Below are 19,459 nucleotides of genomic sequence, written 5' to 3'. Positions count from 1 at the left end.
GAGAGCAAGGACACACTTTGTAACCAATCAGCAGCTGTTTTCCTTGCGGCCGGCCAATGGGAAGCGGCGGTGGGCGGGTTTAACTCATTGAGTTTGCATCTCCTATCGTTTACAATTGAAAAGGGAGCAAGTCCGAACTACGTTTCCCGTCAGGCTCCGCGGGTGACGTCACGGCCTCATGTAGTTTATGGGAGTTTAGGGGGGTGGGTTTAGGGTCTTTTCAGCAGGTTGATGGCACCCGAGGACAGGGCTCTGCCGGACAGATGGCCCCGGCTCAGCAAGTTTGTGCTGTCCGCCTGTGCGGCCAGTGTGGCAGAGCTAGGTATACTCCCCTGTGTGTGTCCTTGTATTGTAGCTCAGTGGGACTACAAGTCCCAGCAGGTACTGAGCAGCTGATCACTATACTGTTCCTTTATATCAGGTGTAGGGAACCTTAGCTCTTCAGCTGTTGCAGGCATGATGGGAGTTGTAGTTTTGCAACAGCTGGAGAGCCAAGGTTCCCTACCCCTGGTTTATAAGGATGAGGGTATGACTATTATAATGGCTCCAAACTTCCCTTCTCTGATACATTGTATTATATACTGCACTGACACATTGTAACAAACTATCAGGATGTATGCTGAGGAGACACTGAGCTCACAGAGCACTAATCCTGCTGTGACATGAAGCTTGCAGGGGAATTCAGCCTGTAGATCAGGGGTAGGGAACCAGGGCTCTCTAGCTGTTGCAAAACTACAACTCCCATCAGGCCTGGACAGCCTTAGGCTGTCCAGGCCTGTTGGGAGTTGTAGTTTTTCAACAGCTGGAGAGCCCAGGTTCCCTACCCCTTCTATAAAGTAAAGCAAGAAGGTTCCAATTCACTGACTGTAAGCAGAGATCCTGATAAGGGCCCTATTCCACTGGACGATTATTGTTCAGATTATCGTTAAATCGTTCGAATCTAAACGATAATCGTTCGGTTGAAATGCAGTTAACGATTAACGACCGAGCGAGAAATCGTTGATCGCTTTATAAGACCTGGACCTATTTTTGTCGTTGCTCGTTCGCAAAACGTTCGCATTGAATAAGACATCGTTCGGTCGTTCGTATCTACGAACGCAATAGCAAATAAATAGCGAAGAAAAACTATCGCAATTACGATCATAAGTGACTATTATCGTTCCATGGAAATGAGTGAACGCTTTCAGGTCTTTCGCAATAGCGGTCGTTTGAGATCGTTAATCGTTAACGATTATGCGAACGATAATCGTCCGGTGGAATAGGGCCCTTAGGCTACGTTCACACAATGTCAACAATAGAGAAAAGGCGTCCGAATTCGATATTTAAAAAACGTCAGTTTTTGCCGCGATTTAACTGACTGCAATGCATTGAAGTCAATGGGAAGACCAATGCACACAATGTATTGACAGACGTTTTTACCGAGGACGTCAAAATAATGCAAACAGTTGACGTTTTTTATTAGTTGCTCACACACAGTTTTTCTTTTGTCACCGTTCTTTCTCCGTTTTTACTATTAAATTCAATGGACTATTCAATTAAGCCGCATCCAAATGCCAATTGGTTACAGCAAACTAGAATAATGTACCAACAGCCGTCATTGCACCGTAGGGAAGGCTGCTAAAGGATGTGCATTATTTTAGACTCAAAATAACGGACATAATTTTAAACGGAGCTGAAAAAACGCGTGAATATAGCCTAATACGGACGTCATTGAATATTAGTAGAGCCGGCTTATATAGATCTGAGCGGAAATGAAACATATAACATTAGAAAAAAAGAAAAGCGTCACTATTTTCTTAGTTTGTGTCTGGCATTGAGTAACATTTGCACTGCAAAACCCAATGTAACCTAAGAGTGGCGCTGTTTCATGCATATATCTAACTATTGTCTCCATTACTAGTGACCTTCCCTTTGGATCTCACCAAAACGCGTCTGCAGATACAAGGAGAGGCGGCGCTGAAACAGCTTGGAGAAGGGGGCGCCGCGGTGCCCTACAGAGGGATGGTGCGCACTGCCATGGGTATAGTGCAGGAGGAGGGGCTGCTGAAGCTGTGGCAGGGAGCGACGCCAGCTGTCTATCGCCACATTGGTAATATAGATGTAGAGATATTGGTAATTGTGAGTAATGACTTTACTTAAAGTGGCTCTCCAGCAGATTTTTTTTATTTTTCTTTCAGATTTTTTTCAGATCAACTGGTTTCAGAAAGTTATACAGATTTGTAATTTACTTCTATTTAAAAATCTCAAGTCTTCCCATATTTATCAGCTGCTGTATGTCCTGCAGGAAGTGGTGTATTCTTTCCAGTCTGACACACTGCTCTCTGCTGCCACCTCTGTCCGTGTCAGGAACTGTCCAGAGCAGCAGCAAATTCACATAGAACTTTTCCTGCTTTGCACAGTTCTTGACATGGACAGAGGTGGCAGCAGAGAGCAGTGTGTCAGACTGGAAAGAATACACCTCTTCCTGCAGAACACACAGCAGCTGATAAGTATGGGAAGACGTGAGATTTTTAAATAGAAGTAAACTACAAATCTCTAAAACTTTCTGAAACCAGTTGATTTGAAAGAAAAAGATTTTCGTTGGAGTACCCATTCAACTCCGTCACGGTGTCTGTGGACACTCAATAGGGGTCATTGGGTTTCGTTGCGGTGCCTGTCACTCATATGAGAAGAATAGCGCTGCATCCTGCCATCAAGTGTGATGGAAGCAACAACAACATGCAACAAAAACTGATACAGATCCATAGGCCATGTTCACACCTAATTCCACACCACAAACGCCCCAATGAATCCTATTAGAAGGCCAGCAGGATATTGTCATGCATTAAAACAGGCCTGGACTCTCGGGACAGGGATATAATATTACCGCTTTATAAAGCTTTGGTGCGGCCTCATCTGGAGTATGCCGTCCAGTTTTGGAACCAGATTCATAAAAAGGACGTTCTAGAGCTGGAGAGGGTACAAAGACGGGCAACTAAACTAACAAGGGGAATAGAGCATCTTAGTTATGAGGAGAGAATAAAAGAATTACATTTGTTTAGTCTGGAGAAGAGACGTTTAAAGGGGTAGTGCGGCGGTAAAGAATTATTCACAGAATAACACACATTAGAAAGTTATACAACTTTGTAATGTATGTTATGTCTGTGAATGGCCCCCTTCCCCGTGTCCCACCACCCCCACTCGGAAGTGTGGTACGCTATACATACCTGTCACGTGCCGACCCCCGTCTCCGTTCTTCAGTCAGTGACGTCTTCTTCAGCCGGCCGGCGAACAGCTCCGACTGTCCCGAATGCCGGCCGCCCTCTGCAGCGTCATCCGTTGTTTAGCCGCGATTGGCTGAGCATAACTGTGCCAATCGCAGCTGAGCACAGTTGTGACGCGGCGGAGGGGGGACAGCGGCAGCGATTCGTCCGTCCGAAGATGACGTTTGGCACAAGATGGCGGACATGCGCGACACGGATCAGGTATGTATAATGCACCACACACTTCCGGGTACACGGGCGGGGGTGGTGGGACACGGGGAAGGGGGCGATTCACAGACATAACATAAATTACAAAGTTGTATAACTTGTAATGTGTGTTATTCTGTGAATAATTTTTTAGCGCCGCACTACCCCTTTAAGGGGAGATATGATTAATTTATTTAAATATATAAATGTCCCCTACAAGAAATATGGGGAAAAGATGTTCCAGGTAAAACCCCCTCAAAGGACAAGGGGGCACTGCCTCCGCCTGGAGAAAAAAAGGTTCACTCTCCGGAGGCGACAAGTCTTCTTTACCACGAGAACTGTGAATCTGTGGAACAGTCTACCACAGGATCTGGTCACAGCAAAAACAGTAGAGGGCTTCAAAACAGGGCTAGACAAGTTCTTAGACCAAAATAATATAGATGCATATGTATAGAACCTATCACCCCTCCCCCTTCCCTGTATCCATCCCCTCCTTGGTTGAACTTGATGGACATGTGTCTTTTTTCAACTGTATTAACTATGTAACTATGTAACATCAACATCCTGCCTGGCTTGCATATTGAATATGTATATATACACACTGATGTGTATGGTGCTTCTCATATATTCTGTTCTTAAAGGGGTCATTCACAAAAAATTTTTTCTTTCAAATCAACAAGTGCCATAAAGTGCCAGAGATTTGTAATTTTTTTCTATTTAAAAATCTCTAGTCTTCCAGTACTTATCAGCTGCTGTATGTCCTACAGGAAGTGGTGTATTCTTTCCAGTCTGACACAGTGCTCTCTGCTGCCACCTCTGTCCATGCCAGGAACTGTCCAGAGCAGTAATAAATGTCCATAGAAAACCTCTCCTTCTCTTCAGACTGGAAAGAATACACCACTTCCTGCAGGACATACAGCAGCTAATAAGTATTGGAAGACTTGACATTTTTTAATAGAAGTAAATTACAAATCTCTGGCACTTTCTGGCACGAGTTGATTCGAAAGAAAAATTTTTTGTGTGAACAACCCATTTAAAGCAATAGCTGGGGGACGGAGACTGTTAAAGGAGAGGACCGGCAGATTATAAAAGGCGGCAGGGGGGAAATTAATTACAAGTAGAGATGAGCGGGTTCCGAACCCGAACATTCTGCATTTGATTAGCTGGGGCTGCTGAACTTGGATAAAGCTCTAAGGTTGTCTGGAAAACATGGATACAGCCAATGACTATATCCATGATTTCCACATAGCCTTAGGGCTTTATCCAAGTTCAGCAGCCACCGCTAATCACATGCCGAAAGTTTGGGTTCGGATGGACTCGAGCATGCTCCAGGTTCGCTCATCTCTAATTACAAGTACTAACTTAGGGCCCTATTACACTAACAGATTATCTGACAGATGTCTTTAAGCCAAAGCCAGGAATGGATTTGGAAAGAGGAGAAATCTCAGTTTTTCCTTTATCACTTGTTCTCTGTTTATAGTCTATTCCTGGCTTTGGCTCAAAAAAATCTGTCAGATAATCTGTTTGTGTAATAGGGCCCTTACCTCTCCCTGTACCCACGGTGAGCAGTAGGACCGGCCGCAGCACTACTGCTGGAAGTCATTTTTCCTTCAATGTGATGACATCCTGACATTGGGGGGATAGACTGGCTGCTCAACCAATCAGTAACTGGAGCTGCGTCCCGCCCCAGATGAGTGACCAGTCCATCAGCCACGTCGTTACATGTCAGCTTCGGAGATCCTGGAGCCCGGTGGGTGTCCTTAGGCCAGTCCCTATGCCCACTTGGGCAGGGGAGAGGTAAGTCAGTATTTGTTATCAGTTTCCCCCTGCCCCTGCCGGATTTTATTATCTGCCGGACTTCTCCTTTAAGCTTATGTATGTTTATGGTAGGTAACATTTTTCTGTCTTTTTGGAAAGTTGTGTAAGTATGTATGTGATATGGAGTGACCTTATTTCTCCTGTCGCAGTGTACTCTGGGGTCCGCATGGTGGCCTATGAGCAGCTACGAGACTCGCCACTGGGAAAAGGAGAAGGGGAGGCGTTTCCTCTGTGGTAGGTGGGCAGGTAGTTCCCTTATTCTTTGACATTTTATGTTACTTGTATATGATGTAAGGATGGCATGGATGAGACTGGGCATAGCTAGGACAGGGCAACAATACCCCAATGTTTTTTGTGTGTTGCCCTATGACAAAGCTCGGGAGCCATCAGCTTTGTGCCCTGTTGTTAACCTTTTATAAGGCTTCTTTTTTAAGTAAAATCTAAAAGTAGAAAAATCTCGGCACTCACGTCTTGCTGCAGTTCCGTATTGCACTCACGTCTTGCCGCAGTTCCGTATTGCACTCACGTCTTGCTGCAGTTCCGTATTGCACTCACGTCTTGCAGCAGTTGGGAAAGACTGCTAGGTCAGAACGTGTGCAGCGTCCTATGTTCATATAAATAAATACGGAATTGCAGCAAGACGTGAGTGCCGAGATTTTTCTTCTTTTGGATATTACTTTACCTATGAGGATTAAGGGTGAAGTCTCGGTAAACAGGCTTTATTTTTTAAGAAAAATCTGTCACTTGTGAGGGCATACCATTGGATCTCTGGTGTGAATTTTGATGCGACTAGGCATCCAAGCTCTGGCCCTTCCATAATATGTGACTGGCACAGCTGGTGAGACTCTACATGACAATACATGGCGTATATTTTAAATGCAAAGTTGTTATTCATTTCATTAACCCCCCCCCCACACACAAAAAAAAAGAAAAAGTTCATACATACCTGTCCATGCTCCCCGGTGCCTCTGCCCGCTCCCCAAAGTCTTCCTGGCTACTGCCTGGTCCTGCAACCGCCAGAACTTCAGATCGGAACGAGACAGCCGCAGCCTGGCGGCCTGTCACTTGAGAGACTGGCTCGGAAGTTGTACCAGCAGCTGTGTGTAGAAACCAGAAGACACCAGGGAGCGTGGAGAGGTAATGTACACAGTTTATTATTTTTTTATATACAGCAAAGGCCAAACAGACGTCACTAACTATATATATATATATGTATATATATATATATATATATAGCCCTTTCCATGTTTCTCCAGCATCCGTCAGGTCCTATAGATGTCAGATTAAAGGGATGATACTGTATGTCATGTTCTTTGCTGTCCCCGTCATACCTGCCCTCATACCACTGTGCCTGCCATCAGTTTTGGCTGCTGGCAGCTGACCACCCCTGTGAGGGCATGCTGGGGCAGTGACGGGGTCGGCTTCCCTGGGTTTGTTTGTTTAGTGCTAAGTGGGATGAAAATATTCAGCTGAGTTTGCAGTTACGCTCTCGTAGGCTTATCTTATTTTACTTTGCAGGAGGATGGTGGTTCTACTACTGACAGTTTCAATCTGGTTTGGGCAAAAAGACAGTGCTGTAGAGAGGCCATTGCCATTAGGGTTCCGATCACTAGGAGGGCTGACCTAAACAGGCATTTATAATGTACCCAATGGGCATGAAGCACCCCAAATAATTCCTTAGTTTCATAATTTGCCGCCATATAAGGTTTGGCGCTTTGTATCAAAAATCTGAGCCTGACTTGTTATGAAGATATATGTGGCACATAGGTCTGTGCCACAAATTTATAGTTTGCTTCTACTGAATCTGACTACAGAAGAGACTGTTTGTAGTCAGGAGTTACAAGTTAAAGAGTTTGCCCAAGACAGGTAAAACAGTGCTGTATTCTACAAGAAACCCCACCATGCCTGTCCATGGGGTTTGTTTTCATGCCCTGAGGCTGCTGTAGAACACTGCATCTTCTGTATTTATCCGCTGCCTTCTCCTCTGCTTGTGGCATTGTCCAGCACAAGGCAGAATGCTGTAAACACTCCATATTCTTCCCTAAATAAGTTGTTGTTATGTTAGAGCCATAGGGACAGGTTCTCCAGTCTTTCATTCAGAACATTCTCAGTCACTGTCCTATAACTATGAATGATTTGCTTTTCAGGAAGGCTGTCTTCGGGGGTATGGCAGCCGGGGCTATTGGACAGTTTTTTGCAAGTCCGACAGATCTGGTCAAAGTCCAGATGCAAATGGAGGGAAAGAGGAGACTTGAAGGGAAACCACCTCGGTGAGTGCGGGCAGCGACTTGTATAACACAGCACCCATCACCATGGCCTCCCCTGACAGAGGAGAGACTAGACAGTGGCATCTCAGTTAATAATCTGCTCTACAGGGGAGATCAGAGTCCTGAATTCTCTGCTGCTGCCAATACACATTATGCACATAACCAGTGGAGCGTGTTCCTCTCCACCGGCAACTCCAAAAAGCAGAATTTGCATTGGCAGCAAGAGACCTTTCCAGAATGATTTCTGTCTGATCCATTTATATAGACTTAACACAACTCTATGTATATCACCTGGGAGGATACAGGACCCCTTATTGGTTTCTGGGGAAATTAGAGAACTAATGGAAACTAAAAAAAAACTAGACATAAAATACAATATTTCTTTTTTTTTTTTTTTTCTGATTGTCACTCCTATCCAGGTAGGGCACAGAGTTCATGCTCTCTTTACTCTGGGAGGAGCAATGCCAAGATAAACTAATGCTGCTTACTAGGCAACAATATAATGTAGAGTGCTGCCTTTTATGGACTAGAAAATAACTATTATAATACTGGCCCCCATGTGGACAAAAACATAACTACTATAATACTGCTCCTCTAAACAAGTATATAACTACTATAATACTGCTCATATATACATGAATATAACTACTATAATACTGCTCCTATATACAAGAATATAACTACTATAATACTGCTCCCTATATACAAGAATATAATTACTATAATACTGCTCCTATATACAAGAATATAACTACTATAATACACGAACTGGAGAGAATGGAACCGCTGCACATCCCATCTATGGCTGATACTAATGCCGCTAGGCCTATATTAAAAATCAACACCAGAGTGTCTGTATATGAATTGATCAAGCCATATTGCCCCGTGTACCACCGCGCAGGTCCTCTGGTCCACACGGGTCCCTACGCTAACTCCACACCGTGTCGGTCAGCGACCGCCAACCCCGCAAAGCGTGCACATGCAGGGAAGGGAGGCCATGGAACGGCCCTGCAACCCCAATGTCACAGGACCAGACCCAAAAAGCCCCACCAAAACCCAGCCAGCACCACCGGCGGGGAAGGCTGCCCCCAAACGACACAAGTATGGATATGGTATTACACTTACCATTGCTGCTCTCACAGAATGGGGAAGACATAGGGTCCAGACATGTGAGCACAGGCATATCCTGCCAACTTTGGTCATGTGGGTCTTATAAAGGAGTGCTAGCTGTTCAGAGAGGGAGAACTGTAAAACACGAACTGGAGAGAATGGAACCGCTGCACATCCCATCTATGGCTGATACTAATGCCGCTAGGCCTATATTAAAAATCAACACCAGAGTGTCTGTATATGAATTGATCAAGCCATATTGCCCCGTGTACCACCGCGCAGGTCCTCTGGTCCACACGGGTCCCTACGCTAACTCCACCCCGTGTCGGTCAGCGACCGCCAACCCCGCAAAGCGTGCGCGTGCAGGGAAGGGAGGCCATGGGACGGCCCTGCGACATTGGGGTTGCAGGGCCGTCCCATGGCCCCCGTTCCCTGGCTGTGCACGCCTGCGGGGTTGGTGGCCACTGACTGGCACGGTGTGGACTTAGTGTAGGGACCCATGTGTATCAGATACCGGCACAAGGTACATGGGGCAGTATGGCTTGATCAATTCATACACAAAATTCTGATGTGTTTTTTATTTAGCCTAGCGGCACTAGTATCAGCCATAGGTGTGAGGTGCAGCACTCTGTTTTCTTCCCTGAACCGCATAACTACTATAATACTGCTCCTATATACAAGAATATAACTACTATAATACTGCTCCCTATATAAAAGAATATAACTACTATAATACTGCTCCTATATACTACAATATAACTACTATAATACTGCTCCTATATACAAGAATATAACTACTATAATACTGCTCCTATATACAAGAATATAAGTACTATAATACTGCCCTCTATATACAAGAATATGACTGCGATAATACTACTACTATATACAAGAATATGCCTGCTATAATATTGCCTCCTATATACAAGAATATAACTACTATAATCCAACCAAAAAAGAGAAAAGAGCTTGCACTCACCACAAAATCGCTGCAGATAAAATCTGTTTATTCAGTCTCCATGGACATGTGTGGGGAGGGGAAGTGAAGGCAGGGGTGTCTGATGGCTACAGCCATTTCACGTGGTTAACCACACATCTTCTGGACTGAGGATTTTATCTGCAGCGATTTTGTGGTGAGTGCAAGCTCTTTTCTCTTTTTGGTTGGATTATACCTATACTGTTTTAGCTTTTTGCACCTCCACGCTGCACTCCGTTGCCTAGAATCCTCACTTGGAACTATCCTAGCTCATGGGTATATAGCAAACACTGTATGAACGTTGGTGCTAACTCGGATCTACTTTGCACATTGTTATAACTACTATAATACTGCTCCTATATACAAGAATATAACTACTATAATACTGCCTCCTATATACAAGAATATAACTACTAAAATACGACAAGGAGAGAAAGGAACGGCTGCACATCCCATCTATGGCTGATACTAATGCCGCTAGGCCAATTTTAAAAATCAACACCAGGGTGTCTGTATATAATTTGATCAAACCATAATAGCCCCGTGTACCAACGTGCAGGTCTCCTGGTTCACACGGGTCCCTACGCTAACTTCACACCGTGTTGGTCAGTGACCGCCAACCCCTCGCAAAGCGTGCACATGCAGGGAAGGGAGGCAATGTAATGGCCCTGCAACCCCAATGTCACAGGACCAAACCCAAAATGCCCCACCAGAAACCGGCCAGCACCACCGGCGGGGAAGGCTGCCCCCAAACAACACAAGTATGAATATGGTATTACACTCACCACTGCGTAGGGACCCGTTTGAACCAGGGGACCTGCACATGGTACACGGGGCTATTATGGTTTGATCAAATTATATAGCGACACCCTGACGGTTTTTTTAAATAGGCCTAGCGGCACTAGTGTCAGCAATATGTGGGATGTGCGACTGCTCCTCTTTGTCTCCATGTCGTGTATAACTACTAAAATACTGCTCCTATATACAAGAATATAAGTACTATAATACTGCTCCTATATACAAGAATAAAGCTACTATAATACTGCTCCTATATACAAGAATATAAGTACTATAATACTGCTCCTATATACAAGAATATAGCTACTATAATATGCAGCTGTAGACAAATGGGGCCGGCACTACTACAAGCCACTCACTCCGTATCACCAGCAGATGAGCAGTACTAAGCAATACAGTCCAGCTAAGCAGATCAATTACAGCCACGGGGTGCGCTAAAAACAAGAGCAATATAATAAATGCAACAGTAGAGACAGTGAAGCGCACTCACCGTATCGGCTGAAGTCAAGATTCTTTATTGCATGCTATTATACGAACACATGGGAGAGGGAGGTGCAGGTCGACGTCCTCACAGCGAACGACAGTTTTCGCGTCAGATGACGCTTCTTCCAGCTGTGGACAGCCAGAAGAAGTGTCATCTGACGCGAAAACGGACGTTGTGATGATTTGTGCAATAAACCGCTGAAAGACTGTTGCAATCCGGTAAGTGCTTTGGATTTTTATATCTACCTGTTTGTCATACCGTATCCTGTTTTCTTCCGTTGCACCCCCCGGATACAGTCCAGTGTATACACAGTTCTTTGTCTGCCACTATATGCCTCACCTGAGCCTATCTAGCCCTTTACACCAATGGTGCGAGCACTTTCTCCTACTGCTTTATTCCATAACTACTATAATACTGCCTCCTATATACAAGAATATAACTAGTATAATACGGTTCAGGGAAGAAAAAGAGTGCTGCACCTTACACCTATGGCTGATACTATTACCTCTCGGCTGCATAAAAAACATCAGAATTCTGTATGTGAATTGATCAACCACACTGCCCCATGTACCTCGTGCAGGTATCTGATACACATGGGTCCCTACACTAAGTCCACACTGTGCCGGTCAGCGACCACCACCCCCGCAGGCGTGCACAGTCAGGGAAGGGAGGCCATGGAACGGCCCTGCAACCCCCATGCCACAGGACCAAACCCAAAAATGCCACACGAGAACCCAGCCAGCACCACCAGCGGAGGAAGCTGCCCCCAAACAGCACATACATAACTAGTATAATACTGTTCCTATATACAAGAATATAACTACTATAATACTGCCTCCTATATACAAGAATATAACTAGTATAATACTGTTCCTATATACAAGAATATAACTACTATAATACTGCTACTATATACAAGAATATAACTGCTATAATACTGCTCCTATATACAAGAATATAACTACTAAACTACTGCTCCAACGTACAAGAATATAACTACTATAATACTGCTCCTATATATAAGAATATAACTACTATAATACTGCTCCTATATACAAGAACATAACTGCTATAATACTGCTTCTATATACAGGAATATAACTACTATAATACTGCTCCTATATACAAGAATATAACTACTATAATACTGCCCCCTTTATACAAGAATATAACTACTATACTACTGCTCCTATATACAAGAATATAATCACTATACTATTGCTATGGTCAAAAATATGAATTGTGAAATGGTGTATTTGCAGATAGATAGATAGATAGATAGAGAGGCTGACTTGTATGGTTTTGTAATTGTGACAATCTTACCTATCAATTTTCAGAGTTCGAGGGGTTTATCATGCATTTGTGACTATTGTGTCCAAAGGAGGAGTTCGTGGCTTGTGGGCAGGTTGGGTTCCGAACGTTCAAAGGGCTGCACTGGTAAATATGGGCGGTAAGAGACTCTTATATGTATATAAGGGTGTAAACGGGTATTTAATCCACCATATTTTAACATTTATTAACTATCCAGAGAATAGATTATAGATTGGTCTGGATTCAACCTGTAAGACCCCCATGTAACCACAGACCACTGTTGATGGATGGGGGGGCACTGTCTTCCCAAAAAATTGGAGTCCATGTGATTTGTGCCCTATAATCACCGATAGACCCAGAGTTATTCCTTATAACTTTTTCTCTTTTTCCTCCTCAGATCTGACTACTTATGATTCTGTGAAACACTTTCTCCTTCGGAACACAAGCCTTAAGGACAACAGCTTATGTCACAGTATTTCTAGGTAATTTCTTCTCAGACATATGACTGAGGCTGAGCAGTGATATTAAAAGGGGTTGTTCAATCAGGATAAGTTTCTTTTCTTCAGTTGGGTCATGTGATGTCATGGTAACCCAATGGAAACTTCATGTGTTTCTGTCCCCTTAGTGGGCTGTCCGTCCAGCAGACCCTCCTGTATGATGAAACAGTTCTATACAAGCTCTTCTTGGACCGAGACAGAAACTGCCCTTAGACTTACTGATGATGGGGTCCCACTATCTTCCACCTCAGAAGTATGAGGGTCCCCAAAGAAGTGTCTGCACATGTGGTTATAGGGTAGTCTTCTACCTTGTTGAGACTGCCAGCTGATGTAGAGTCTTAGGGCTCCATGAGATGGCAATAGGCAGTCTGTAAGCAATCACTAATTTCTCTGATGGCCCTTTTTTTTTGTTGTGTGACCAGGATCAGCTGTCAATCTCTGACTTTTCCTTCCATTGTTGTTGTTATCTACTTAGTTTCCTTCCTCCAGTTCTGAGCTGCTGCTTTCTGCTGAAGACACAAAAAACTGTGTGTGAGCTTTTCTCTGTCCTCCCCCCTAATTCCCCCTCCCTTCTGAGACGGCTGATGTAAACAAGTCCCTCACTGCAACTTTGTAGCTTCTTTGCAATGCTGGGAGGGATAATCACAGTGAGTTCATCAGCAACTTGACCTCTGATTAATCATCGAAGAATTACAAAGAAGCTACAATGTTGCAGATAAAGCCAGTCAGGAACTTGTTTACATCAGCCATCTCAGATGGGAGGGGGGATGACGGGGAGACAGAGAGAATAACTCCCACACAGACTTTTGTGTTTTCAGCAGAAAGCAGCAGCTCAAAACTGGGGGAAGGAGACTGAATAGATAATAACAAGTATGGAAGGAAATGTTAGTCTCACCATGGGCAGCAACATATGAAAAGTTACGGTTCAGGGAAGAAAAAGAGTGCTGCACCTGAACCGTATATGAAAAGTTACGTTTGAGTGAAATACCCCTTTAAAGCCATTAGCTGTGGGTAGATGTAACGTTGTTGTAGGGGTCATCATGTCTGTCTTTATCTGTTGGGCAGCATATGTTCAGGACTGGTAGCTGCCACTTTAGGGACCCCGGCTGATGTCATCAAGACCAGGATCATGAACCAACCGAGGGACAAGCATGGACGGTGAGTAACTTCTTTCTTTTCTCGTTTTACTATATAGTGAGGGGAGGGAGACCCGGACTAAGGGGAAGTAATTTGAATGACATCATAGTGAAATTCTAGATATGGACTGCAAATATCGCACATTTTTTGCACAGAATAGTGTTAGAATTCTTGATAATAGTTTTGCTCAGTTTAGGGCAGGGAGAGAGAACCTTCGGTCCTCCAGCTGTTGCAAAACTACAATTCCCATCATGCCCGAACAGCCAAAGCTTTAGCTTTGGCTGCCCATTTATGATGGGAATTGTAGTTTTGCAACAGCTGGAGGGCCAAAGGTTCCCCATCCCTGGTTTAGGGGATAAAGCCTTCAGCTGTCATTCTCACATTATTTTTATCTATCATTTTGGGGTTGAATGGCTGCCTTAAATATATTGGGGGAGATTTATTAAACATGGTGTAAAGTGAAACTGGCTCAGTTGCCCCTAGCAACCAATCAGATTCCACCTTTCATTTTCCAAACAGTCTGTGAGGAATGAAAGGTGGAATCTGATTGGTTGCTAGGGGCAACTGAGCCAGTTTCACTTTACACCATGTTTGATAAACCTCCTCCATTGTATCTTACAGGGGTATATTGTACAAGTCTTCCACAGATTGCTTCATCCAAGCTGTCCGCGGGGAAGGCTTCCTGTCCCTCTACAAAGGTTTTATTCCCACATGGATGAGAATGGTAACTGAATTTTTTTTTTGTTAAAACTAATATAATAATAATAATAATAATAATATAATATTGGACAGGTCACCATTTTTTTTTGCATCCCAAAAAGAAGTCTCTTCATCTCCCTCTGTATTTTGGCTGCTGTCTTGATCTCCGACAATGGACCCTGCTTGAATGGCCATTGCCCCCATTTACAGGAGTTCTGCGCCTCATGACCTATATCTCTATAATAAGCAATTGCTGTTTAAAGGGGTTATCGAGGATTAGAAAGGCAAAGCTGATTTCTTCAGATTCTCTGTAGTATTGCACCTCAACTCCATTCACTTCAATAGAACTGAGCTGTATTACTCCACATTTCCAGCAATTAGGTTTTTTAACCCTGCATAATCCCTTTAAAGTGTCACTGTAGTTTAAATTTTTTGCAGAAATCAATAGTACAAGTAATTTTGATAAACTTTGTAATTGGGTTTATTAGCCAAAAAATGCATTTTTATCATGAAAAAGCAGTTTGAAGCTCTCCCCCCTGTCTTCATTGTTCTCCTATGGAGAGGGGAGGGGTGGAGGGAGATGAGGCACCAAAACAAGACAACAAAGAGTTAATTTATAGCTACATCACCGGGCTATCTCCTCTGAAGTCAGCACTGACCTCTCTGACCTCTGAATACCTGCTTTCACACAGGTCCTGCTGTGTAATCCTTTGTTCTCTGCTGGTGACTAATATCCCACCTCCCCCTCCCCTCTCCATAGAATACACAGCGCCCGACTGATGTAAAAAAGTCTAGATTTCCTGATAATAAGCAGTGGATGAGAGAGAGAGAGAGGAGGGAGGGGAGAGAGAGAGAGGAGGGAGGGGGGACCTGGGGGAAGTCATTTTGAATGCAGATAATGGCATATTTGCCTAACAAACCCAATTACAAAGTTTATTAAAATCACCTGGACTGTTGATTTCTGCAAAAAAAAGAAAAAAAAACACAAAGAAAACACAGTGACACTTTAAGTAATTGTCTGATATATCCTGTAAGGTAATGGCTTCATTTCTGGTAATATGCTTGACGTATTTTGCAGGCTCCCTGGTCCCTGGTTTTCTGGCTGACGTATGAGCAGATCAGGCGGATTGGGGGGGTCAGTTCATTTTGACCCTCGTCTTGGAGTAAGTAGTCCTGCTGGAGGCTCATAAAACCTCTTTATTTTATTGTTTGATAAAGGTCTGTACATTGATCACCTATAGCAGTGATGGACAACCTTTTGAGCTTGGTGTGTCAGCATTTGGCAAAAAAAAGGGTATAAAAAAAAACACACCATAATTTCGTGATATTTATAGTTTAAATAACAAAAATACGTAATTGTAATATATAACTGTACTTAATATACCAAAAAATAATTATTGTGTGAAGTGACCTACAAACCACACACACTACCCCACCTGACCCCCATCTCTCCGTATACACTACCCCACCTGACCCTTCCCCCACCACACACACTACCCCCACCTTCCTTTTCCCCACACACACATATAAACTACTCAACCTGACTCATATCCACACATACACTACTCCACCTGACCCACATACACACTGCCCAACCTGACCCCATACACACACACACTACCCCACCCCACCTGAACCATCCCCCAACACCAATCCCCTGACCCCCATCCCTCCCCACACACACTTAAAATATTGCTGCGGTCCAGGATGCGGGCTGTGGCGCCAGAAGACGACACTGGTGGCAGCAGCAAGACAGGCCTGGAGGCAGCAGCAAGAGGGGCCTGGAGGCAGCAGCAAGAGGGGCCTGGAGGCAGCAGCAAGAGGGGCCTGGAGGCAGCAGCAAGAGGGGCCTGGAGGCAGCAGCAAGAGGGCCTGGAGGCAGCAGCAAGAGGGGCCTGGAGGCAGCAGCAAGAGGGGCCTGGAGGCAGCAGCAAGAGGGGCCTGGAGGCAGCAGCACGAGGGGCCTGGAGGCAGCAGCAAGAGGGGCCTGGAGGCAGCAGCAAGAGGGGCCTGGAGGCAGCAGCAAGAGGGGCCTGGAGGCAGCAGCAAGAGGGGCCTGGAGGCAGCAGCAAGAGGGGCCTGGAGGCAGCAGCAAGAGGGGCCTGGAGGCAGCAGCAAGAGGGGCCTGGAGGCAGCAGCAAGAGGGGCCTGGAGGCAGCAGCAAGAGGGGCCTGGAGGCAGCAGCAAGACGGGGCTGGAGCGCTGCACCACTGCAGCTGGCTGTACACAGCTACTGTGCCGGGTGTCGGGCGGTACTTGGGGCGGGAAATAAGTCGTGGGGTCAGGCCCCACTATAAGGCCACAGGGCTGTTTTGGAGCTTGCATGCGACCGCATACTCTTCTGTATGCGGCCGCATGGTGGCCGCGTGTCAGCGGCTATGGCTTAGCGTGTCAGTGCTGACACGCGTGTCATAGGTTCGCAATCATGGACCTGTAGTTACACTACAACATCTGTATTATTGGAAGAGAATGCTGACAAGAACTGTAGTAGAGTATTATGGCAGACGAGGCAAGTATGAGGCTGAGCTCCAGTATGAGATGGCAGGGGGTAGACTGGCATAGCACAGAATATTGCAGTAACCCTGCAGCATTGTGCAAGGGGGGGACCCCGCCTGGGAACAGATGAGGATCCCCAAAACTGTCACTCCTTATAGAGTTGTTGCAAAACCACAGGTCCCATCATGCCTGGAGAGCCATTTGGGTGTCCAAGCATTATGGGAATTGTAGTTCTGCAACAGCTGAAGGGTCAAAAGATCCACAACAGACCACGCTTCTTAGTCCCATGAAAGGCAGCCAGAATGGAGTCTCTTTATTCAAGTCATTGAAAGGAATGAGGTCTGCTGCTGGTCCGCTGCTGTACACCATAGTATCCATTGGATGTGAACAGTCAGTCATTTCCCACTGAAGTCACATTCTGGTTCCATTTGTACATTTGTTGTGGATTTGTGGTGACAGCCATGATGGAAGTATTAGGCCACATCTGAACTTTGCTACATAATTGCTCATGGTGCTGTATATCATCATTTACTTCTGTATTTGTATTGTTTTCTTGCAGGTATAAAGCCCTGGAGTAAATCACTAGCTGACATAGTGTTGGGCAGTATTCTTTACAGTACAAGCCTTCACCATAGAGAAGAGATTATGATTTCCTGCTGCTGATTTCTTCACTGACCTAAATTATTTTTGTATAAAAACCTGAAATTATTTTATCTGGACAAAAAAAATAAATATTATAGCTTTTATGTGTGTTATTCTGTATTTCTTTTTTTTTTTTTTAATGGTCCAAAGGGCGAATAAACTAGGTCCACGGCTTAAAGAAGAGCAACAGAGTAGCTGTACAGATCATTTAGATCAGTGATCGCCAGCCTGTGATGTTTGGCTGTCGGGGCATGATGGGAGTTGTTGTTATGCAACAGCTGGGGATTTGGACCTATGTATACTGAAAGGGTGAAATCAAGAAGTGATGTAAATTTATGGCCAAATCTATTATATTTGTTAGTCTGTTAGGGTTGTTTTACTCTTAAGGACGCAAACGAGATTGGCGCTTGTTTGCAGGGACGTTACACGGCACAATTATTGAGCAGCTGGGTTGCACAAACAATTCCTGTATTGATAGTGTGGCCATTTAATAAAGGGAAACTGACAGCACGGATATATGCATAGATCTGTGCCCCAGGTCACAGCCCCAGATGGTATAATTTTAGGCGTACATACTAACATTGGGCTGGCAAGTGCGGACGAACACACACACACACACACTCTCACGCACACATGTATTCAATTTTAAACTTAAATTGTCACTGTCACTTAAAAAAAATTTTTGTTACTTTTTGAAATTTTGTCACAACTTTTAATCGGATGGGGTCAGGGTGTTCAGACCCCCACTGATCACTAGATAGAGGTGGAAGAACGGTGCCATATAAACAGACGTCAAACCCAGCTACCGTAAGTGCAGGTGATATATCATACAGCATAACGATCATGTACACCTATGATGCTAGAGCCACTAGTTCTGGCAGTCACATGACACATGATAGGCAGATATAGAGGGGCTGGTGAACAGGTAGCAGACTTGGGGGCACTCTTTGGTACAACATATTAATGCTGCGTTTACACGGAACGATTATCATTCGAATTTGCCTGATAACGATCGAGTTCGAACGATAATCGTATGTGTAAATGCAGCGAACGATCAAATGACGAGCGAGAAATCGTTCATTTTGATCTTACAACATGTTCTTAAATCGTCGTTCGCAAAAAATTCGCAGATCGTTCCGTACGATATATCGTTCCGTCTAAACACTGATCGTTATAAAAAAAAATTAAAAATCGTTACTTCGAAATCGTTAATCGTACGATCGGGTGAATTATCACTCCATGTAAACGCAGTATAGGGTGAACCTATTGATCAGTTGTCATTTGTGAGACTTTAAAGGAACAAAGGACTTAGATTTTGGGCACAGAGACTTCCTCTCATAGAGGGACACAACCTGTCATCACTTTAATGCTGCCTGAACCAGGAGTCATGAGGGTGGTCCCTGACAGCTTCTCCTCACCCCCAACAACCTTTATTAATAGATCTCAGCCTATCAGTGAACACCAGTAGGGCAGGTAGAAGCCTCCATGGACTGCCCTGATGACTTCTGGGTAGTGTTGAGCAGACACTTTGCCGAACCTGAACATTTACCATTTTATTACCAGCGGCTAACCTAGTTGGATGTTTCCCTAGGGCTGCCAGGAAAACACGGATATGGCCTATGGCTCTATCCATGTTTTCCAAGACGCCTTAGGGCGACATCCAACTTCTTTAGCCGCTGCCGATAATCCAATGCTGAACATTCAGGTTCAGAGAACGTTGCTGAATGCTAATAGTTGCACAGGTCCGTTCAACACTACACCTGGGCCAGATAGCA

The 19,459-nt window shown here is 44.6% G+C and overlaps 1 protein-coding gene across 1 annotated transcript; it reads left to right on the top strand.

Moving 5' to 3' along the window:
* The first annotated feature begins 206 nt into the window (after window positions 1-206).
* Window positions 207-17,788, top strand: SLC25A27 (solute carrier family 25 member 27). The gene is made up of 10 exons (XM_069974008.1): window positions 207-322; window positions 1,901-2,089; window positions 5,417-5,501; window positions 7,415-7,537; window positions 12,240-12,352; window positions 12,611-12,695; window positions 13,776-13,868; window positions 14,469-14,571; window positions 15,625-15,709; window positions 17,602-17,788. The coding sequence occupies exons 1-9, from the start codon at window positions 232-234 to the stop codon at window positions 15,694-15,696; spliced, it is 954 nt and encodes a 317-aa protein (XP_069830109.1). The 5' UTR covers window positions 207-231; the 3' UTR covers window positions 15,697-15,709; window positions 17,602-17,788.
* The last annotated feature ends 1,671 nt before the right edge of the window (window positions 17,789-19,459 follow it).

This window comes from Dendropsophus ebraccatus, chromosome 6 (assembly GCF_027789765.1).
Source record: "Dendropsophus ebraccatus isolate aDenEbr1 chromosome 6, aDenEbr1.pat, whole genome shotgun sequence".
Lineage (NCBI taxonomy): Eukaryota > Metazoa > Chordata > Amphibia > Anura > Hylidae > Dendropsophus > Dendropsophus ebraccatus.
Note: the sequence above shows the minus strand (reverse complement) of the source record. Positions and strands in the feature narration are given on the sequence as shown.